This window comes from Aquarana catesbeiana, linkage group LG04 (genome assembly GCF_042186555.1).
Source record: "Aquarana catesbeiana isolate 2022-GZ linkage group LG04, ASM4218655v1, whole genome shotgun sequence".
Taxonomy (NCBI): domain Eukaryota; kingdom Metazoa; phylum Chordata; class Amphibia; order Anura; family Ranidae; genus Aquarana; species Aquarana catesbeiana.
The window spans coordinates 195163769-195187136 of record NC_133327.1 but is presented as its reverse complement, the minus strand read 5'-3'; the positions used below and the strand labels follow the sequence as shown (position 1 = coordinate 195187136).

Genomic DNA, 23368 nt, shown 5'->3' with positions numbered 1-23368 from the left:
AGAAAAAAAGGAACGCATGTAGTGACACAGAGAGGGGTGGAAGGTATGTGGAGTCTTCTAGTCAAATGGGTACAAATAATAAATAAATTTAATAAAATAAAAGAAGGAGCACACAGGATTTCTGAAAGACCAGCTCACTTTCTGTACTTGCAGCATTTTAAAAAAGCTGAGTTAGACTTACCGGTAACTCCTTTTCTGAGAGTCTTCCAGGACAGCCCATGAGACCTTGGGCTCCTCCTACCAGGACAGGAAACACGTCACCCCCACCAGATAAAAGGGCGGTCCTCCAGGCCCATGTCAGTATTCTCAAGAACCGTAGGACCCTGCAAAACATATGCATAATACACATAACTTCAGACAATACCGGGTGGGAATCCGGCTGTCCTGGAAGACTCTCAGAAAAGGAGTTACCGGTAAGTCTAACTCAGCTTTTCTCCAAGCGTCTTCCAGGACAGCCCATGAGACGATGAGCCAGAACTTACCAGTCTAGGGAGGGACAACTGCCTGAAGGACCTTACGACCAAACGCCTGCTCCTGAGCTGATAGGAGATCCAGGCGATAATGTTTAATGAAGGTCGAGTAACTGGACCAAGTGGCAGCCCTGCAAATTTGTTCCGGTGAGGCACCAGCCCTCTCCGCCCAAGACGTAGACAAGGCTCTAGTTGAGTGCGCAGTAACAAAAGGTGTAGGGACCTCCCTAATTTTGTAAGCTTCCAAGATGGCTTGCTTTATCCATCTAGCCAATGTGGCTTTAGATGCACTATTCCCCTTGTGAACTCCAGAAAAGAGGACAAACAAGGCATCAGTTTTCCTAAAGGTCTTCGTGACCTCAAGATAGACCAAGAGAATCCTTCTTACATCTAGAAAACTAAATTTTCTTTCTAAGTCGCCCTGTGGCGAACTACAAAAGCTTGGCAATACGATGTTTTGAGATCGGTGGAATGTACTTGCCACCTTGGGCAAAAACCCTGGATCGGTTCGTAACACAACTCGATCCTCAAAAATCGTGAGGAAGGGCTCCCTAACTGATAGGGCCTGCAACTCACTTACCCTACGAGCTGAGGTAACAGCTATAAGGAACACAGTTTTTAATGTAAGAAACTTAACTGACATACTTTCCAGAGGTTCAAAGGGAAATTCTACCAGAGTTTGAAGTACTAGGGACAGATCCCACGTTGGACAACTTCTCACTACTACTGGTCTGGCCCTAGAGATAGATTTGAAAAATCTGGCTATAGTGGGATTTTCCAGGAGAGAAAACTGGAGGAACACACTAATAGCTGCCGCCTGTACCTTTAAGGTACTAACAGAAAGACCTTTGTCGACACCCTCTTGGAAAAATTCCAAAATAGACAGAATATCATGAGCTAATCTATCATTTTCAGATAACCATGAGTTAAACCTTTTCCAAACCTTGGAATATATGGCTCTAGTAACTGGCTTCCTGCAATTAACGAGAGTCCTGACTACTTTGTCAGAGAACCCTTGGGCGCTCAGTATCTTTTCTTCAGATACCAGGCCGTCAAGTTTAAGGAAACCACCTGAGGGTGTGATACTGGACCCTGCAATAATAGGTCTTCCCTTTTCGGAAGACTCCACGGAGGCTCTGAAACCAGAGACTGTAGCAGGGAAAACCATGGCCTCTTGGGCCAAAACGGGGCAATTAGAATCAGATCTGTCTCTTCCAGCCGAAACTTCCGGAGGACTTCTGGAATCAGCCTGATTGGCGGAAAGGCATAACATAGGCCTGGAGGCCACGGGTTTGCCAGAGCATCGATCCCCAAGGCTTGGTCTGCCGGGTTCATGGAAAAGAATATCTCCGTCTTGCGGTTGCTTCGGTTTGCGAACAAATCCGCTACCGGATAACCCCATCTCTTGGTGAGGTCTGCAAAGACTTCGGGATGAAGGGACCAGTTGTCTCGGTCTATCCTGTGACGGCTGAGATAATCTGCCAGGCAATTGTTTTTCCCCTTCAGGTGTACAGCAGAAATGGAGGCTAGATTCCCCTCTGCCCATGAAAGGATCTCCTGGGCAATGGACTGAAGCCTCCAGCTTCTCGTGCCTCCCTGCTTGTTGATATACGCAACTGTCGCTATATTGTCTGACAGGATTTGGAGGTTGTGACCCCTGATCTCCATCTGAAAAGACTGGAGGGCTCTCTGGACTGCAAGCAGCTCTCTTTGATTGGATGAGGCCCTTGCCTCCTCTGGGGACCACTCTCCTTGCATTGCTGAGGTGGGCCCCCCATCCCAAGGAACTCGCATCCGTGGTAATCCTTCGGGAGATGGGAAAGGACCATGGGAGACCTCCTGCTAGGTGCTGACCAGCTCTCCACCACCACAGGCTTCTTTTTATCCTGTCGGGAAGCCAGATCCTTGACTCCAGGGACCTTACGTCCCCGTCCCAGTTTCTTAAAAGAAACCTTTGTAACGGATGCTGACGGAGTCTCGCCCATGGTACTGCGGGAAAACATGAGGTCATAAGACCCACTGCCCTCGACACCTGTCTCAGAGAGACCGACTGGTTGGTCTGCAATGTTGACATAGTCTGGAACACTTTGGTAATCTTCTCCTGAGGAAGAAAAACTCTTTGGTTCACGGAGCAAAAATCGTAACCCAGATAAGTTACTTTCTGGGCCGGAATCAAGGACGATTTTTCTTTGTTTATTAGCCAGCCTAGGGACTGTAAGAAGTCCTGTACAGCCTGGAGATCTTCCAACAGCCTTTGGTATGATTTTGCCACTATCAGGAGGTCGTCTAAGTAAGGGATGACCGTTATTGCCTTTAATCTTAGAGGAACCAGCACTTCTCCCAACACCTTCGTAAAGATGCGTGGGGCTGAGGAAAGACCGAAGGGGAGGGCCTGAAATTGAAAATGTCGGGTCCCCATACCGGTCTTCACTGCCAATCTCAAAAACTTTTGGAAGGCTGGATGGATAGGGATGTGAAGATAAGCATCCCTTAAGTCCAACGTGGCCATAAAGCAGTTTGGGTATAGTAGGTTTTTGATTGTAAAAACCGTCTCCATACGGAAATGCTTGTATCTGATGGACTTGTTTAAGGTCCGGAGATTCAGGATAAGTCGAAACTTTCCTGCCGGCTTTCTGACCACAAATACATGGGAATAGAATCCCTTGCCCCGCTCCGATCGAGGAACAGGAATCAGGACTTTTTGATCTAATAAGTCTCCGATCTGGAGACCCAGAGCCCTCGCTTTCTCCCGATCTTGTGGAGGAAATGTGACCAACAAACGTTCTGGTGGTTGGTGAACAAACTCCAGCCTGTACCCGTTGGTCACTAGGTCCAGGACGAAGGGGCTCCGAGCGACTGCTGCCCACTGTGGGATGAAGGCCCTCAATCTCCCTCCCACCGGGGAACACAAGTCACTGCGGCTTGGCGGGCTGTTGAGGAGGGTTAAATAGCACTCCCCCTTTGCCTCTGCCTTTGTGCCCAGTCCAATGCTTTTTCGGCCTGCTGTCCTTTTCTCTAGGACTCTGTTGCCTGTTTTGGCCACGAAAAAATTTTCTGGCTGTCTGAACTCTTTTTCTCTGGAAACGCCTTTTTCTTATCAGCCGTGCGTTCCAGTGCCTCCTGTAGACCTGGGCCAAATAAATGATCGCCAGTTAAAGGAAGGCCACAAAGGCGCAACTTGGAGGCCGAGTCCCCTGACCAGGTCTTAAGCCAAAGGCTTCTCCTGGCCGAGTTCACTAGAGCCGAAGTCCTGGCTGACATTCTTACCGACTCAGCGGAAGAATCTGCCAAAAAAACCCACTGCCTGAAATAGGAGAGGAAAAGACTTTAAAATTTGCTCTCTGGAGGTACCTGCTGACAGATGTGACTGAATCTGAGTCAACCAAACCTCCAGATTTCTGGCCACACAAGTGGAAGCCAAAGCTGGTTTCAGGTTTCCAACTGCTGAGTCCCAGGCTCTGTGGAGAAGGATATCCCCCCTCTTGTCCATCGGATCCTTAAGCGTACCCATATCATCAGACGCCAGGTCCGAGTTTTTTGAAACTTTTGAAAGAGGTGCGTCTAACTTGGGATTCTTATTCCATGGCTGCGCAGTGTCCTCATCAAAAGGAAACCTCCTTTTTAGGTTACTAGAGAAGAATGGTTTTCTCTCAGGATTATCCCATTCCAGTTTAATAGTATCAACCAAAGAACTATGAACTGGAAACACTCTTGATTTTCTCTTATGTAATCCTTTATACATAAGATCATGTTTGGATAACTGAACCTCTTCCTCTTTTAATTCAAGGGTAGTATAGATAGCCTTTAATAAGTCATCTACATCCTCAACAGATAACTTAAATCTTGAGCCTCGAGTGGATTCTCTATCTCTGGGCTCTGTATCTGACCCTGATTCTTCCAGAGAAGAACGGGTAGATCTGACCTCAGCCTCAGAGTCTTCACTCTCTGCCTGTGGAGTGCTTACGGACGCCTTCAGTGAAGACGGACTCTCTGCTGGAGTCTGGAGCTTGTCAATAAGCGTTCTAAAGGAACTGAAGGTGGACGCAAGCTCATCCCTAACAGAAGTAAGCATCTTCTGGCAAGAGGCAACCGGGTCATCCTTTACTAGGCCTTCTATACAGGTGCGACAAACTGCTTTGCTCCATGAGGAGCTCAATTTGTTTGCGCAAACCGCACATTTCCTTTTAAGTGGCTGCGCTTGGGCCTTGTCCTGAGTCTTGGTCTGCAAGACAAAATAATTGATCCACAATGTAATTAAAGCCACACAATCACTCCGTAACACCACGTGCAGGAGGGAGGAAATGTGTCCCCTTACACCCACTACTACAGAGGGGGGAGGGGGAGGGAACACCCCAGGCTTACCTGTGAGGTGCTGGTGTTGGGAACTGCATCCGCTGCCTGTGCAGGTACTGCAGGAGGATCCATTCTGCCCCTCTTGGTCATCCACAGCCTGGCTGCTTAACACCAAGAAACACCAGCAGCCAGCGCTCTCTGTTCGCGCCGTTTATGAAGACTGGAACCTCGTCTCCGGCGCCCGATGATGATGTCATATACCCCGGAAGTAACCCTCTCCAGGCACTTCCTGTGGGCCAGCTTGGAGCGCAATAGCTCCGCCCCCTCGAACGCTGCGGCTTCCTCCATTCCTTGCTCAGATCAGCCAGGCTGTCGGCAAGGAAGGACAACCGAAGCTCAGCTGAGCTAGAGTGCAATGCACTGCGCTGGGGGCACGACCTCACACCGGTCCTGGCCCTCTCCAGGCACTGAGGACAGAGAACAGCAACCCAGCCAACCTCCCCAGCGGTGTGCTGCTTCTGGCAGAGGAAGAGGTAAGTGATATGCCCCAGAAAAAAAGCCATACAAAGCCCCTGCTTATAAGGCCTATGGGAGCAGGTTCCATGAACATGTTACCCCCTGTCCGGAGGAAACACAAATAACTGACATGGGCCTGGAGGACCGCCCTTTTATCTGGTGGGGGTGACGTGTTTCCTGTCCTGGTAGGAGGAGCCCAAGGTCTCATGGGCTGTCCTGGAAGACGCTTGGAGAAAAAGGGAATTACATATTCTTATACTTGCCCATCTCCAAAACAGCAAGATCAGCTGTGTAGCTCTTCAGCACTTTGTCAAAATCCTGCTGGCCAGGCCCGCATGTATGTTCTACATGGATTCCGATGGAGTTACTTTTCATGCTTTGGCAGAATACAAACTCTCCATACGATTCAATGGAGAGCATACAGTATATATGTGGCCCAACCAGCAGGATTTTGACAAGTGGCTTTGCAACGCTAATGAGTTGCACAGCACATATCCTGCTGGTTTAGGGACAAGAGAGTATAACACTGGAAAGGAGTGGGACCCCTACAGAATATATGTGTAACTCCCTTTAAAAATCACAAGTACAGGACTATACTTGATCTGTTAAATGCAGGATGCTGGGCAAAGAGTGGGAGGGGTGCTACTGTTATGACTTTAAAGTGGATGTAAACCCACTCTCATTTTTTCTAAACTACTGCCATAGTGGTTATCTATAAGGATATACATGCCTCCAGCACGTATCTCCTTACCTGTCAAATGTCTCCCCTCTGTTATGAGACCCAAAAAAACTGCAGATTCTGTGGGTAGGTCTGTTGTCTAGAGCTCGGTGGGTGGCGTTGAGATGTCAGTAGACTCCCCACCCACCTCTACACTCACCTTGGCTGCTGCCGTTACCGAGATATCCATCTTTAAAAAAATGACGCAAATTTATAGTGGCTGGTCGTTAAGTGGTTAAGGAAAAAAATTTGGGTTTACATCCACTTTCAAGTGGTTGTGTACCCATTCTCATGACTTTCCATTATATTAGCAATTACAGTGTTTAACCGGTTCCCGACCGGCGCACGACGATGTACGTCGGCAGAATGGCACGGCTGGGAGCTCCGTGAGTCGGGTCGCGGGGACTCGATCGCCGCAGGGATACCCGCGATCGCCTCACGGAGAGGACGAACGGGGAGATGCTGATGTAAACAGCATCTCCCCGTTCTGCCTAGTGACAAGTGTCACTGATTACTGCTCCCTGTCATTGGGAGCAGTGATCAGTCTAGTGACACACACAGTCCAACCCCCTACAGTTAGAAAACACTCCCCTAGTACTGATTAACCCCTCCCCGCCCCCTAGTGGTTAACCCCTTCACTGCCAGTGTCATTTACACAGTAATCAGTGCATTTTTAATCGCACTGATCGCTGTATAAATGACAATGGTCCCAAAAATATGTCAAATATGTCCGACATGTCCGCCATAACGTCGCAGTGACAATAAAAATCGCTGATCGCCGCCATTACTGGTAAAAAAACAAATTATTAATAAAAATGCCATAAAACTAACTAACTTTTGTGCAAACCAATCAATAAACGCTTATTGCGATTTTTTTTTTTACCAAAAATATGTAGAAGAATACGTATCGGCCTAAACTGAGGAAAAAAAATGTTTTTTTATATATTTTTGGGGGATATTTACTATAGCAAAATGTAAAAAAATAATGCGTTTTGTTCAAAATTGTCGCTCTTATTTTGTTTATAGCGCAAAAAATAAAAATCGCAGAGGTGATTAAATACCACCAAAAGAAAGCTCTATTTGTGGGAAAAAAAGGACGTCAATTTTGTTTGGGAGCCACGTCGCACGACCGCGCAATTGTCAGTTAAAGCGACGCAGTACCGAAACGCAAAAAGTGCTCAGGAAGGGGGTAAATTCTTCCAGGGCTGAAGCGGTTAAAATAATTTGTCATGCCATTATTTACCTGCTTGGCTTGCAAGTTTTTGATATTTTAGTTAGTGATGACGATGCCTGCGAATGCGCCGTATAATCTATCTTTCCGGCAAGCCGAGACCCTGCAAGAAAAATGCTGTCGGGCTGCTTCATTTCCTGTTGTCGACGTCACCCCCGACATCCCACGATGCTTCTGCTTTATTTCTGGAGTAAGCAAGCACTGATTCGCTATAATTAGCTCCCATAGTAACCGGAAACGAAGAAGAGGCTTGGGTAATGCTTTTACTGCGCACGCAGAGATTACGGAGATGAAAATCTACTGCGGGCGGAAATAAATAGTTATTCATTCAGACAGGGAGGACCACAGTTGAGTTGGTGCCGGCTATTATGAAGCAGCAGCGTTTCGAATATAAATAATAACTACAGTAAGAACTATTTTTATGCTTATTACTAGTGCCCATTTGAATCTAAATTAATAGTTATTTTATAATATTGTTAAAATAATTTTTCTTTAGGAGGGTTTACTACCGCTTTAACCCAAAAATGTTTATATTCCCCTTGGTATATAGTGGTAGCATAGGTGCTCAGCAGTACTGAATACTGAGAATCAGATATCTCTTCATAAAAGATCCCATCCATACAGCAGCTGTCTATGAACACAATTTTTTAAAATAGTTTTTACTGGTAATGGCAGCGATCAGTGATTTTTAGTGGGACTGCAACAAATCTGACCCTAAGTGACACCTATACAGTGATGGGTGCTAAAAAACAAAAAACAAAAAAACAGAGTTAGGTACCTGGTAACTCTTTTTCTAAGAAGTCTTCCAGGGCAGCATCTGAGAGATAGGCTCCTCCTCCCTGAAACATGAAACACATTAGTCCACCATTATAAATTTCACAGTCTTACCTGCGTGCCTCAGTTGTATTAAAGCACCGAAGGAAATCTCAGTAGATCGTAAAAGCTCCCCCGTTGTACCTGGTATTTGTCTTTTCAAGGGTGGGAACTAGTGCTGCCCTGGAAGACTTCTTAGAAAAAGAGTTACCAGGTACCTAACTCTATTTTCTCGAATCGTCTTCCAGGGCAGCATCAGAGAGGATGTATCAAGCAATACTTACTAGGGTGGGGATAGAGACTGGAGCGCCTTGCGACCAAGTGCCTGGTCTTGGTCAGACAGCTGGTCTATGCGGTAATGCCTTGCAAAGGCACTGAAGCTTGACCGATCTGCTCTGGAGTTGCCCCTGCTTCCTCTGCGACCGAGGTAGCACAGGCTCTGGTTGTGTGTGCTCTGATCCCACTTGGCGGAGTGAGGTTTTGTGCCTCATAGGTCATCTGTATGGCCATTCTTATCCATCTGCTGATGGTATTCTTGGAAGCCTGTTTCCCTTTGTTGACTCCTGCATAAAGGACAAAAAAGGGAGGTCGTTCTTCGCCAATCCTTCGTTCTTTCGAAGTATGTTTTCCACGTCGAGTTTGTTGTAAGTGTCTCTTTTTCCGCTATCCATAGTTTTTGGAAGCAAAGGTATGATGATATTTTGGGTTCTATGGAATGTTGAGGGGACCTTGGATAAGAAGGCCGGGTCTCGAGAGAGAATTATTTTTGTGTTTTTGCACGTTTTTTTGTCATATAATTACTCAGATATCAGTACTGCTAGCTCTTTTTGCACATTTGCACTTCTTATGCACTTACTAGCACTAGGAATCACTCACGCATTTAGAGGGTCTGGAACATCTTAGAGCCCTTTCACACTGGGGCGGTTTGCAGGCGCTATTGCGCTAATAATAGCGCCTGCAAACCGACCCGAAAGTGCCGCTGCTTTTCATTCCAGTGTACCAGAGCGTACCAGATCGGTACGCTAGCAGGAGGAGAAAAAAAGTCCTGCTAGCAGCATCTTCGGAGAGGTGAAGGAGCGGAGTGTATACCGCTCCTGCCCATTGAAATCAATGGGACGGCGCGGCTATACTGCGGTGATATTTAACCCTTTCTCGGCCGCTAACGGGGGGGGGGGGGGGGTTGGGGGGGGTAAAACCGCCCCGCTAGCGGCGAATACCGACGGTAAAACGCCGCTAATAATAGCGGCGTTTTACCGCCGACGCGGCCCCCGCCCCAGTGTGAAAGGGCCCTTAAAGTAAGAACAGCGACATTTCTATCCCTTTCTTCCTATATTTTTCATGTAACACTGTACCCAAACAAAGTCATCATTTTGTTCACACAAATAGAGCTTTCTTTTGGTTGTATTTAATCACGACTGGGGTTTTTTTTTTTTTTTGCTAAATAAATGAAAAAAAGAAAGAAAAAAAAAAAAGACCGAAAATTTTGAAAAATATAATAATAATAATAATAATAATAAATATTTTTTCTTTCTCTTATAAAATTTTGCAAATAAACAATCTTTCTTCATGAATTTAGGTCAAAATGTATTCTGCCACATTTCTTTGGCGAAAATAACCCAAATCAGTGTATATTAGTCTGTAGGAACATTAAAGAGTACACATACTATGGTATATATATTTGAAAATTGGTGAATCCTGATGTACTGACGGCATATCTCATTTCTTGAGGCCCAAAAATGTCAGGACAGTACAGATGTCCCCCAAATTACCACTTTTTGGAAAGTAGACAGTCCAAAGTTATTTAGCAAGAGGCACGGCGAGTTTTTTGAAGTTGTCATAAGTATTTTTACATACGGTCACCAGTGCAGTACAGCGTCATCATATAACGGGTCTGTTGGCGATTAGGGACACTGACTGGCGACAGTACAAAAGAAAAAAAAAAGAAGAAGGTCCCCCCCCAGCTTGCATATAAAATATGAATTTCATTGCTATATGCAAGCATGTCACTGAATTAAATCAATTCAGTTTATTTTGTTTTGATTAGCTGTGATTGGTCAGAGCTAATCACAAGGTACAGATAAGTTGTGATTGGCCCAGTCTGAACCATGTGATCACAGCTAGCAGCACAATTGTATACAATGGATGGCTTGAAAGGAAGTCTTCCATTATGTACAACTGTCATGTGACCTGCTGTAATTGGTTACAGCAGTCACATGGTACCGGCAGTAAGCCAGTACAGTGATCAGTCATCGGCTGTGTCTGGTGGATGTAGCCGGTGACAGATTGCGCTATAAACAAACACATATATTTAATGTACTTTTTGCAATAATATTTTTTTTTTTAAGAAAAAAAAAAAAAATTTTTTTCCCCAGTTTAGGCCAATCTGTATTCTTCTCCATTTTTTTTTTTAACCAAAAATATCGCAATAAGTGTATATTGATTGGTTTGCGCAAAAAAGTTATAGCGCCTACAAAATAGGTCATTGATTTATGGCATTTTTATTATTATTTTTTTTTTTTAACTAGTAATGGCGGTGATCTGTGATTTTTATCATGACTGCGACATTGCGGCAGACAGATCAGACACTTGACACTTTTTGAAACCATTGACATTTATACAGCGATCAGTGCTATAAATATCCACTGGATTACTGTGTGAATGTCACTGGCAGGGAAGGGGTTAACACTAGGGGGCAATCAAGGAGTTAACTGTGTTCCCTAGGTGTGTTCTAACTGTTTACACACACAGATCCACATTCATGCTCTGTCACAAGCGATCGCAGGTGTCCGGCGGACATCGTGGCAGTCGGGCATGCGCATCAGCTCCTCGGTGACGCGGCGGGCTTGCGCCCCCCTATTCCGGCGGGAAGCCAAGTATGTCATATGACGCCTGCCCGGGATAGGAGAGCCACCTTAGGGACGTCATATGACTATGGGAGGAATGGCAAGTGGTTGAGAGGGAAGTTTTAGGGAAAAAAAAAAACAAAAAAACAAAAAACAAACACTTTCCACAGTCCCTTTTACATTCCAAAGCCCCCCCTGCACATTACATAGACCCCTGCAATTACACTATGCAGACCCCCCCCCCCAACCACACACACACACAATTACGCAGCCCACCTATACATTGCACAGCCTCCTACCCCTGCACAGTACACAGCTCCTTTACATTGCACAGCCCCCTTGCACTCCTCATGGGACAGCACTGCCAGCATACTCCAAAGTTAAAATAAAAAAAAATAAAATCAGTGCCAGTCTCTTCTCACAGACCCTTCCCACACTGTGCCGTCATTAAAAACACCTCACTAGCCCCATTCCCTCCAGCTGGTCACATGATCGCTCTCCTCTGATGTTTCACGCGACCGCTCTCCTCCTCCAATCTAAAGCTACACTCGGAGGGGGAGGAGGAGAGCGGCCAGAAAGAACGGGGAGAATGAGGCATCTGTGGACTCCGGTTCACCATGACACTTTTACACAGCCTACAAAAGGACACATGTAAAAGGGACTGGGAGTGACCCTCTTCCATTTTTCGAGTACACCGGCAGGCCGGCCCAGGAGAGACGGGGCCGCCAGCATGACACCGCTGCCCAATCCCAGCTGAAAAAAAAAAAAAAGGAATATCGGCGTATAACACGCAGGCAGCTTGTCCTCTGTTTTCAGGGGATAAAGTGCGTGTTCTACACCTATAAATACGGTAACCACAATGTGTTGAAGTCTTTGGATCAGCATGACAGAGAGTCAAACACCTATTTTCTTAGTGCAATTGTCTTTAAAATAACTCACTAGCACGTGCCATACGTTCTCATTAGCCCCTTCGAAGCTGCAGAATCGTATGCCGACTCCCAGCAAGTTTTGTCCTCCCCACATATTACTGGGTGTCACCGTTGCCTCCCTCAGTTCCAGGGTCTTGTTGCTGTCAGGCTTCTCGACGCTTGCTTTTAGCAGATCTTTCAACGTGTCATTGTCTTTATTCTATGGGAGAGAAATCACCAATTCATATCATAGGAATATAATCAAACTAGTTATCAGACTTTTAAAAGATAAAAGCAATGATTAATCTTTAGGGAGGGGCGAGCCCCCTCAAAGCAAACCTGCCCTTAATTTATCCCCTGCTATGTGTGCTTCAACTTGGGAGACTGAAAACTATAGTTAGGAACACAGTATACAGAGGAGCCTTGGCGAGGCACTGTGGCTTTCACACAGATTTGCAAATGTGTGCAACTAAACCCTTTGTCCTTTACATACACTGTTGGGTTTTTTTCAGGCTAGCTGGTAAGTGTGCTGGGAATTTTTGTTGTTTTCTAACCTGGCAGAGACTGCTCAGATGAGAACAGGAAAGCTCTTTAGTACAAATTCTAAAACAAAGGCCCCTCCAAAAATATGAATTGTATTCTTCACATTCAAGAAATAAGTGGAAACCCCTCCACTTGAGGTCTCATGTGGGTCTCTCAGTTTGGACCCCCATCCAGGTCAGAGACTTCTGAGTTTTTTTCCAAGGCACGGCTTCGGCTCAGAAAAATCTAAAGGTAACGGATTTCTAAGACAGAGCGGAGGCTCCACACAACGCTATTTTGTTCTGCCTCTGACACTACAAGATCAACAGGTCTTTCCAGTCATGCCACCCAGCCAGTTTGTATAAGCCCATAAGTGAAAGGATTTTCCTTGTCTTTCCTGAAGTTTGTGTTGGTCTAAACAGAACTATGCTGAATGGAATAACGTATGAGCCGCTACTCCGTTTTAAAGTGGTTGTAAACCCTTTACAACAACTTTATGCTACAGGCAAGCCTATTATAAGGCTTACCTGTAGCTACCCAGGATATCTCCTAAACCTGCACAGTTTAGCAGATATCCCCTGTATGTGCCGATGACATCGGCACATGCACACTGGTGTAAACTGAAGCAATGGCACATATGTGCCGTTGCTTCAGTCTGTGAGCCATTACCGGTGGCTCCCGCGCGCATGCACGGGAGTGACGTCATCGCGGCTCCGGCCAATCACATCGCTGGAGCCGCGATACCTGGAAGTAACCCCCGGGAGAGATGTCGCCGGCCGGAGAGAGAGACGAGGACGGCTGCGGGGGGGCTTCATTCTCGGGCAAGTAATTCATAATGAGCTAGTATACTATGCATACTAGCTCATTATACCTTTATCTTGCAGGGGTTTTTTTTCCCAGGGTTTACAACCACTTTAAACAAGCACTAAAGAAGGACATAGCAGCGAAGGAGGTTTTTTAAAATGTTTATGTTTGTGTGTGAAGTTGTAAGACACACATAATGTATACATAGAATACAGACTAGAACACGTTCAACTTACCAGTCTATTTATTGAAATAATGAAGTCAAAGAAAGGTTCAAGCCCAGCTCTGTGTCCAGGAGAGTTCTCTTGTACCTGTTAGGAGAAGTGGAGTCTGTTTAGTCATCGATTTGGAGAGATTTTCGATTTATCATCACAGTAAATCTGAACTGTACTGTGTAAGATGTGAGGGCTGCTGGTGCTTTGACTTGAAACCAACAAATTCAGGATTTATGGCGCGAATATAGCGGCCACCACTGTCAATCGTTCCTTCAGGGTTCCCAGTGCACTCATTTCCCAGCTATAATGCTGAGCCTCTGGCATCACAACTTTCAAAAGTTACTGACACAAAACAAATATGCACACTAAGGGTTATGATGATGCTTTTCTGCAGGATTTTTCCAGGTCCATGACTAAGAAGGTATTAAAAAAGGAAAAAAGGTAGGCAACGGGAGACCTCACATTTCACTATACGTTTCTCTAAGACCCCTTTCACACTGGGGCGCTTTGCAGGCGCTACATCGCTAAAAATAGCGCATACACCGCTTCTGGCCATTAAAATTAATGGGGCAGCGCGGCTATACCGCCAGCATAGCGCTGCTGCAGTGGTGCTTTGTGGGCGGTTTTAACCCTTTTCAGCCGCTAACGGGGGTTAAATCCGCCCCGCCAGCAGCTGAATAGCGCCGCTAAATATAGCGCCGCTTTACCGCCAACGCCTCCACCGCCCCAGTGTGAAAGGGGCCTAAAGGACCATCACCGGCATCTGCTAAAATGAAGGATAAGCCAATCTGAACTCTCATCCTCCACTTTGGCTGTGATGAAGATGTGTGATCAAGGAATAAAGAGAATATTTTTATGCTGAGGCCCATTCGAAGTGAGTAGGCTGCAGAAATGCACAATAAATCAATAAATGTAATAATAATAATAATAATAATAAATGTCAATAGAATTCCTTTCCTAAAACCACACTAAACCCAAATGTACCGATGACAAACATTTGACAACCACAGCAGCCTGTTCTCTGTAAAGTTTGAAAAATGCAAGAATCTGCCTGGCTGCCACAGAGACTAACATACTCCTTCCTCCAGCATATGTTCCACCATGCAAGTCTGATGTCTGACGTCTTTACTCTTCTTCCTTATCTTAGGTTAATTATGAATTCATTTTACTGTACATCCCTTAAAAGCTTCTGTGGCTCCCTCAGCAAGGTTTGCATTGTCTAGTTTGCTGTGCTGCAACAAGGAATATGCTGAGTACAACCAAAGACAAGCACATCCTAATGGATTCACTCCCAAGGCCAGATCACATGCAAATGACTGCTGCCGAGCCTGCCTTCTGCCTGGGAATGTACAGTATACAATCTCCCTGTACTGAGTTGTGTTGTATTAAACCAAGTGACATTATACAAGAATAAAATATCATTTCTACAGATTAATAAACTAGATCAGAGGAGTGTGGACTACTTGAAGTGGTTCTAAAGGCAGGTTTTCTACCGGAATATATTCTCTGCATTAAATGTAAAAAAACCTTTCACTGTGTGTGCCTTTCCATCCCACCCTAAACACTTACCTGACACCGCTCTCCATCCAGCGCTGTCCCCACCTGCAGCCTGACTCTGCTCTCTCTTCCTGCATTCATGGGCTTGGCTGAGAGCAGTGGAAGCTATTGGTTCCCGCTGCTGAGAGTCAAATTGAATGAAGTAGGGGGTGGGGCGGAGCCGTGCACGTCAATGGATGCACACAGCCTGGCTCCGGATCAACCCCGCACGAGTGTCCTCAGAGATCAGGAGGAGCCAAAAGTGCAAGGGACTCCAGAAGAGGTAGGTACGGGACCACTCTGTGTAATACTTGCACAGAGCAGGTAAGTATAACATGTTTGTTTTTCTAATTGAAAAAAAAAAAAAAAAATTATAACTTTGCAATCACTTTAAGGCAGAACACCAGTCAAAAAAAAAATTTCATTATTAAAAGATACATAAAAAAATAAAATATATATATCAGCTTCTGTAATCCGGAGCGATGTTAGTTTTGCTCGATTAAATGATTTCCAGCATCGTACAACCAAATTGTCCTGACCCCAGTCATACCTGTGACTGGATAGTGAAAGAAAAGCTTCTCTCCCCTATTGAAATTGCTTATTCTGATTTCATTGCACACTGTGAGCTTCTTACAGTTCACATCAGAAGCTGCAGCAAGTCACACAGAGCAGTCCGATTTCCTGGCTGGAGGACATCCATTGTGTAATTCTTCTTCTCCCCCACGTCTGTCTCTGGCTCGCCCCTTTCATCCATTGGTTTCAGTTCTTTCAATAAAAGAGGTTCAGCATTACTTGTGGTCATTGTATTCAAGATTCTATGGACAGCCTCCTGCCAGCCCCTCCCACCAGCTGTGATCTGCCATAGAGAAGCACAGAGACCTAGTGATGATGTCACAGTCTAAAATGACGTATGTCATGAAAATAGAAAGGTTTTCTTTATACATTTCCTTAGCGTGTTGAGGAAGGTGGAAAGGAGGAATCGGGGAAGGTAAAATACAAGCAGATTAAACTACAGCTTTTAAAGCCCAAGTTCAGACTTTTTTTTTTTTTTTTTTTTTAGCCTCTGACATTGTGAGAAAAGATTAGAACTTCCCTTCCTGTCTTAGTGAGAGGGCATTAGAGGGGTAGAGAAGAGATGGAGACTCTCTCCATTAGCAGAAACAGCATTTCTCATCCTTCTGAGGGGGAAATCTCAGCCTGCCTGATCAGTGGTGATTAGCTGACAGATTCCCTGCTGTGCAGACAGACTCCAATGGAGCCGCTCCATGTGGAAGGGGCCCAACACATCTTAGTGCCTTTTGCAGTTTAGACACTAGGGGGAGCCCTCAGTGGCTCTGTGATATTACTTTGCCTTAACTTCTGAGATAAATTATTACCCACATACTCCCATACTTGCATTGTGAAACAAAGCAGTAGAGCACAATTATTGCTTCAAGAATGCATTCAGGAGGTAAAGCTGAAGTCCCACTGACCCGGTCACCCAACAAATACCAGGGGTGAAACAGTGTATAGAGCCAAAAAGTTCCACACACAAGTACACAGCACAAGAATATACTTCACTCCATTCTCTTGAAGGTGGTGCTGCAGGCAGATTCAGGTTCACGGTTTCCTTTGGGAGAGAGTGTCCCAGATATCTCATGGATGCCCCTTCCTCTTCCAAACCACAAGTACTAAATCTTGTGTATAAGATGAGCAGCAAGAGGTAAGGAATACATTCCCCCCGGGTGTAGGTTCTCAGTACTGCTAGGACTCCTCATTACACCTCACAAACCAGAATGGCATAACAAGCATATGGGAACAAGGAAATGCTTAGCAAGTCTAACTCTGGGCTCATGCTTATAGGGTGTGTGTGTGTGTGATCTTGCTGGCAGTAATACCCTATGCAACATCTGTAATGTTACATGAAGTGCAAATGTACCCGATTTGCTAGGAAGCCACCTAACCTCCTTGACTGTTATGCCCTGTACACACGATCGGATTTTCCGACGGAAAATGCGTGATAGGACCTTGTTGTCGGAAATTTCGACCGTGTGTGGGCTCCATCACACATTTTCCATCGGATTTTCCGACACACAAAGTTTGAGAGCAGACTATAAAATTTTCCGACAACAAAATCCGTTGTCGGAAATTCCGATCGTGTGTACACAAATCCGACGGACAAAGTGCCACGCATGTTCAGACTAAATAAAGAGATGAAAGCTACTGGCCACTGCCCCGTTTATAGTCCCGACATACGTGTTTTACGTCACCGCGTTTAGAACGATCAGATTTTCCGACAACTTTGTGTGACCGTGTGTATGCAAGACAAGTTTGAACCAACATTCGTCGGAAAAAATCCTAGGATTTTGTTGTCGGAATATCCGATCAATGTCCGACTGTGTGTACGGGTCATTAGGACGCAAGTAGCCCCCGCCGCACAGCATTTATACAAGCTAGACTTCCATTCAGGCCACTTGCAAGCGCATTCAGGGCTGATAGCGTATATTTACACTCACTACTGTATGCATGTAAATGTAAGTACAAATGTTTACAAGTGTACATCATTAACCATTTCAGCCCCGGAAGAATTTACCCCCTTCTGACCAGAGCACTTTTTGCAATTCGGCACTGCGTCTCGTTAACTGACAATTGCGCGGTCGTACGATGTTGTATTCAAACAAAATTGATGTCCTTTTTTTTTCCCCACAAATAGAGCTTTCTTTTGGTGGCATTTGATCGCCTCTGCAGTTTTTATTTTTTGTGCTATAAACAAAAAAAAAAAAGAGCGACAATTGAGAAAAAAAAAAAAAAACCTACAATATTTTGTACTTTTTGCTGTAATAAATATCCCTATTTTTATTTAAAAAAGCTAATTTTTTCTCAGTTTAGGCCGATATGTATTCTTCTACATATTTTTTTTGGGGGGGGGGGGGGGGGGAATCGCAATAAACGTATACTGATTGGTTCGCGCAAAAGTTATAGAGTCTACAAAATAGGGGATAGATCTATAGCTTTTTAAAATTTTTTTACTAGTGATGTCAGTGATCTGCGATTTTTTTTCATGACTGGGACATTATGGCGGACACATCGGACAATTTTGACACATTTTTGGGACCAATGGTGTTATTACAGCGATCAGTGCTATAAAAATGCATTGATTACTGTAAAAATGTCATTGACAGTGAAGAGGTTAACACTAGGGGTTGATCCAGGGTTAACTGTGTTCCCTGGGAGGTGATTCTAACTGAAGAGGGAGGGGACTGACTAGAATAAGTGACAGATTGTGGTTCCTAGCTAATAGGAACACACGATCGGTCATTCCTCTCAGAACAAAATACGGATTTGTGTGTGTACACACACGCACACACAAACACACACACACACTTCCGTGTTTTGTCCCTCGTGCTCGCGATCGCTCGTGGCCGGCGGTCATCGACACCGTCGGCCATGAGCATCAGCACCCCTGCTGTGCAGGGGGCGCATGCGCGCCTGCTATATCGATCCCACGAGCCGAAGTACAGCTATGACGGTCTGTGGGATTGTGCCGACCTGCCACAGTATAATGTCGGCGGCTGGTCGGCAAGAGGTTAAATATAAATCATATGGAAGACCGAGGGTACTGATTATTATTTTTTTTATAAATGCAGATGAGAGAGCCGAGCTCAGCTGTGTGCTCCATAGAATAACACACAGCTGCATTTAGATCCATATAAAATGTACACATTACAGACCTGAGTGCAGAATATTTTGTAGCCGTGTACATAGGCACTCTGTCTGGGCATTCTAAATCAATTTGTTTTTACATAGAATAAGCAAAGTCTGCACATTTCCTGATGAAGCCACACCACTGGGGGGGGCGCAGAGATGAGACAAACACACGGGGGGGGGGGAGAAGACACACACACACACAGGAGGGGGGGGGGACGGACGGAGAAGACACACACACACAGGAGTGGGAGGGGACGGACAGAGATGACACACACACACAGGAGTGGGAGGGGACGGACAGAGATGACACACACACACACAGGAGTGGGAGGGGACGGACAGAGATGACACACACACACAGGAGTGGGAGGGGACGGACAGAGATGACACACACACACAGGAGTGGGAGGGGACGGACAGAGATGACACACACACACAGGAGTGGGAGGGGACGGACAGAGATGACACACACACACAGGAGTGGGAGGGGACGGACAGAGATGACACACACACACAGGAGTGGGAGGGGACGGACAGAGATGACACACACACACAGGAGTGGGAGGGGACGGACAGAGATGACACACACACACAGGAGTGGGAGGGGACGGACAGAGATGACACACACACACAGGAGTGGGAGGGGACGGACAGAGATGACACACACACACAGGAGTGGGAGGGGACGGACAGAGATGACACACACACACAGGAGTGGGAGGGGACGGACAGAGATGACACACACACACAGGAGTGGGAGGGGACGGACAGAGATGACACACACACACACAGGAGTGGGAGGGGACGGACAGAGATGACACACACACACAGGAGTGGGAGGGGACGGACAGAGATGACACACACACACACAGGAGTGGGAGGGGACGGACAGAGATGACACACACACACAGGAGTGGGAGGGGACGGACAGAGATGACACACACACACAGGAGTGGGAGGGGACGGACAGAGATGACACACACACACAGGAGTGGGAGGGGACGGACAGAGATGACAGACACACACACACACAGGAGTGGGAGGGGACGGACAGAGATGACACACACACACACACACAGGAGTGGGAGGGGACGGACAGAGATGACACACACACACACACACAGGAGTGGGAGGGGACGGACAGAGATGACACACACACACACACACAGGAGTGGGAGGGGACGGACAGAGATGACACACACACACACAGGAGTGGGAGGGGACGGACAGAGATGACACACACACACAGGAGTGGGAGGGGACGGACAGAGATGACACACACACACAGGAGTGGGAGGGGACGGACAGAGATGACACACACACACAGGAGTGGGAGGGGACGGACAGAGATGACACACACACACACAGGAGTGGGAGGGGACGGACAGAGATGACACACACACACACAGGAGTGGGAGGGGACGGACAGAGATGACACACACACACAGGAGTGGGAGGGGACGGACAGAGATGACACACACACACAGGAGTGGGAGGGGACGGACAGAGATGACACACACACACAGGAGTGGGAGGGGACGGACAGAGATGACACACACACACAGGAGTGGGAGGGGACGGACAGAGATGACACACACACACAGGAGTGGGAGGGGACGGACAGAGATGACACACACACACAGGAGTGGGAGGGGACGGACAGAGATGACACACACACACAGGAGTGGGAGGGGACGGACAGAGATGACACACACACACAGGAGTGGGAGGGGACGGACAGAGATGACACACACACACAGGAGTGGGAGGGGACGGACAGAGATGACACACACACACAGGAGTGGGAGGGGACGGACAGAGATGACACACACACACAGGAGTGGGAGGGGACGGACAGAGATGACACACACACACAGGAGTGGGAGGGGACGGACAGAGATGACACACACACACAGGAGTGGGAGGGGACGGACAGAGATGACACACACACAGGAGTGGGAGGGGACGGACAGAGATGACACACACAGGAGTGGGGGGGGGGGGGAACGACAGAGATGACACACACAGGAGGGGGGGGGGGGGTCAGAGATGACACACACAGGAGGGGGGGGGGTCAGAGATGACACACACAGGAGAGGGGGGGGTCAGAGATGACACACACAGGAGAGGGGGGGGTCAGAGATGACACACACACAGGAGTGGGAGGGACGGACAGAGATGACACACACACAGGAGTGGGAGGGGACGGACAGAGATGACACACACACAGGAGTGGGAGGGGACGGACAGAGATGACACACACACACAGGAGTGGGAGGGGACGGACAGAGATGACACACACAGGAGTGGGGGGGGGGGGGGACGACAGAGATGACACACACAGGAGGGGGACGACAGAGATGACACACACAGGAGGGGGGGGGGGGGACGACACACACAGGAGGGGGGGGGGGTCAGAGATGACACACACAGGAGAGGGGGGGGTCAGAGATGACACACACAGGAGAGGGGGGGGTCAGAGATGACACACACAGGAGAGGGGGGGGTCAGAGATGACACACACAGGAGAGGGGGGGGTCAGAGATGACACACACACAGGAGGGGGGGGGTCAGAGATGACACACACACAGGAGGGGGGGGGTCAGAGATGACACACACACAGGAGGGGGGGGGTCAGAGATGACACACACAGGAGGGGGGGGGTCAGAGATGACACACACAGGAGGGGGGGGGTCAGAGATGACACACACAGGAGGGGGGGGGTCAGAGATGACACACACAGGAGGGGGGGGGTCAGAGATGACACACACAGGAGGGGGGTCAGAGATGACACACACAGGAGGGGGGGGTCAGAGATGACACACACAGGAGGGGGGGGGGGGTCAGAGAGGACACACACAGGAGGGGGGGGGTCAGAGATGACACACACAGGAGAGGGGGGGGGGGTCAGAGATGACACACACAGGAGGGGGGGGGGGGGTCAGAGATGACACACACAGGAGGGGGGGGTCAGAGATGACACACACAGGAGGGGGGGGGGGTCAGAGATGACACACACAGGGGGGGGGGGTCAGAGATGACACACAGAGGAGAGGGGGGGGGGTCAGAGATGACACACACAGGAGAGGGGGGGGGGGGGTCAGAGATGACACACACAGGAGAGGGGGGGGGGTCAGAGATGACACACACAGGAGAGGGGGGGGGGTCAGAGATGACACACACAGGAGAGGGGGGGGGGTCAGAGATGACACACACAGGAGAGGGGGGGGGGGGGTCAGAGATGACACACACAGGAGGGGGGGGGGGTCAGAGATGACACACACAGGAGGGGGGGGGGGTCAGAGATGACACACACAGGAGGGGGGGGGTCAGAGATGACACACACAGGAGGGGGGGGGTCAGAGATGACACACACAGGAGGGGGGGGGGTCAGAGATGACACACACAGGAGGGGGGGGGGTCAGAGATGACACACACAGGAGGGGGGGGGTCAGAGATGACACACACAGGAGGGGGGGGTCAGAGATGACACACACAGGAGGGGGGGGGGTCAGAGATGACACACACAGGAGGGGGGGGGGTCAGAGATGACACACACAGGAGGGGGGGGGGGTCAGAGATGACACACACAGGAGGGGTCAGAGATGACACACACAGGAGGGGGGGGGGGTCAGAGATGACACACACAGGAGGGGGGGGGGGTCAGAGATGACACACACAGGAGGGGGGGGGGTCAGAGATGACACACACAGGAGGGGTCAGAGATGACACACACAGGAGGGGGGGGGGGTCAGAGATGACACACACAGGAGGGGGGGGGGGTCAGAGATGACACACACAGGAGGGGGGGGGGTCAGAGATGACACACACAGGAGGGGGGGGGGTCAGAGATGACACACACAGGAGGGGGGGGGGTCAGAGATGACACACACAGGAGGGGGGGGGGGTCAGAGATGACACACACAGGAGGGGGGGGGTCAGAGATGACACACACAGGAGGGGGGGGGGTCAGAGATGACACACACAGGAGGGGGGGGGGTCAGAGATGACACACACAGGAGGGGGGGGGGGTCAGAGATGACACACACAGGAGGGGGGGGTCAGAGATGACACACACAGGAGGGGGGGGGTCAGAGATGACACACACAGGAGGGGGGGGGGGTCAGAGATGACACACACAGAAGTGGGGGGGGATCAGAGATGACATACACAGGAGGGGGGGGGGGTCAGAGATGACACACACAGGAAGGGGGGATATCTCTCAAATACAGAACACTGTCCGTACACACACAGCCCCTTCCCCGGACAGACACTCCCCGGCCTCCACATTGCACCTACCTGTAAGACACGGTACCTTCTCTGTTCCTCCTCCGGGATCTCCACCACACTCTGTGTCACCCTCATGTCGCGCCCCCCTCAGGCGATAACACAAAGCACTGCAGCTTTTTACATGACGCACACACACAGGCCAGCCTGCCCTCACTGCACAGCGGCGCTCTCTATTGCCACCTGCAGGCTGGAGGGAGGAGAAATCCGAATCTCTGTTCGGCTGCCGCTACTCCAGTCAGCGTACGTAGAAAACTAAAGCCAGCGCGTGTTAACGCGCGCGCCGCCTCTGATTGGCGGAGGGGGCTGAGAGATGCGTCATATTAACCGCCCGAAGGCTGAGCCAGCGCCATTTTCACTTCGCTAGCGACCAGGAAGGAGGCGTGTCTTCTCAGAGCTCCTGTGACAGAACAGCGCCCTATAGCGGAATCATCTGACACTACACCACAGATCTTTCATCGGCGAGAGATAGTAAGTGTCATTACTTTCATGTAATCTTATCTGTAAGGCCGGCATCAGGGGGGC

At 48.3% G+C, this 23368-nt stretch overlaps 1 protein-coding gene across 1 annotated transcript in view; it reads right to left on the bottom strand.

Annotated features, from left to right (window-relative positions):
• The window catches only part of LOC141139695 (Golgi reassembly-stacking protein 2-like), a 60660-nt gene extending 37566 nt beyond the window's left edge, over positions 1 to 23094 (bottom strand). Inside the window, exons 1-3 of the mRNA XM_073626074.1 lie at positions 22856 to 23094; positions 13355 to 13429; positions 11824 to 12012 (exon numbers count right to left, since the gene is read on the bottom strand). Of these exons, the coding sequence (XP_073482175.1) occupies positions 11824 to 12012; positions 13355 to 13429; positions 22856 to 22921 (330 nt within the window). The 5' untranslated portion in view covers positions 22922 to 23094. The remainder of the gene's footprint in view (positions 1 to 11823; positions 12013 to 13354; positions 13430 to 22855) is intronic.
• Positions 23095 to 23368: the final 274 nt, after the last annotated feature.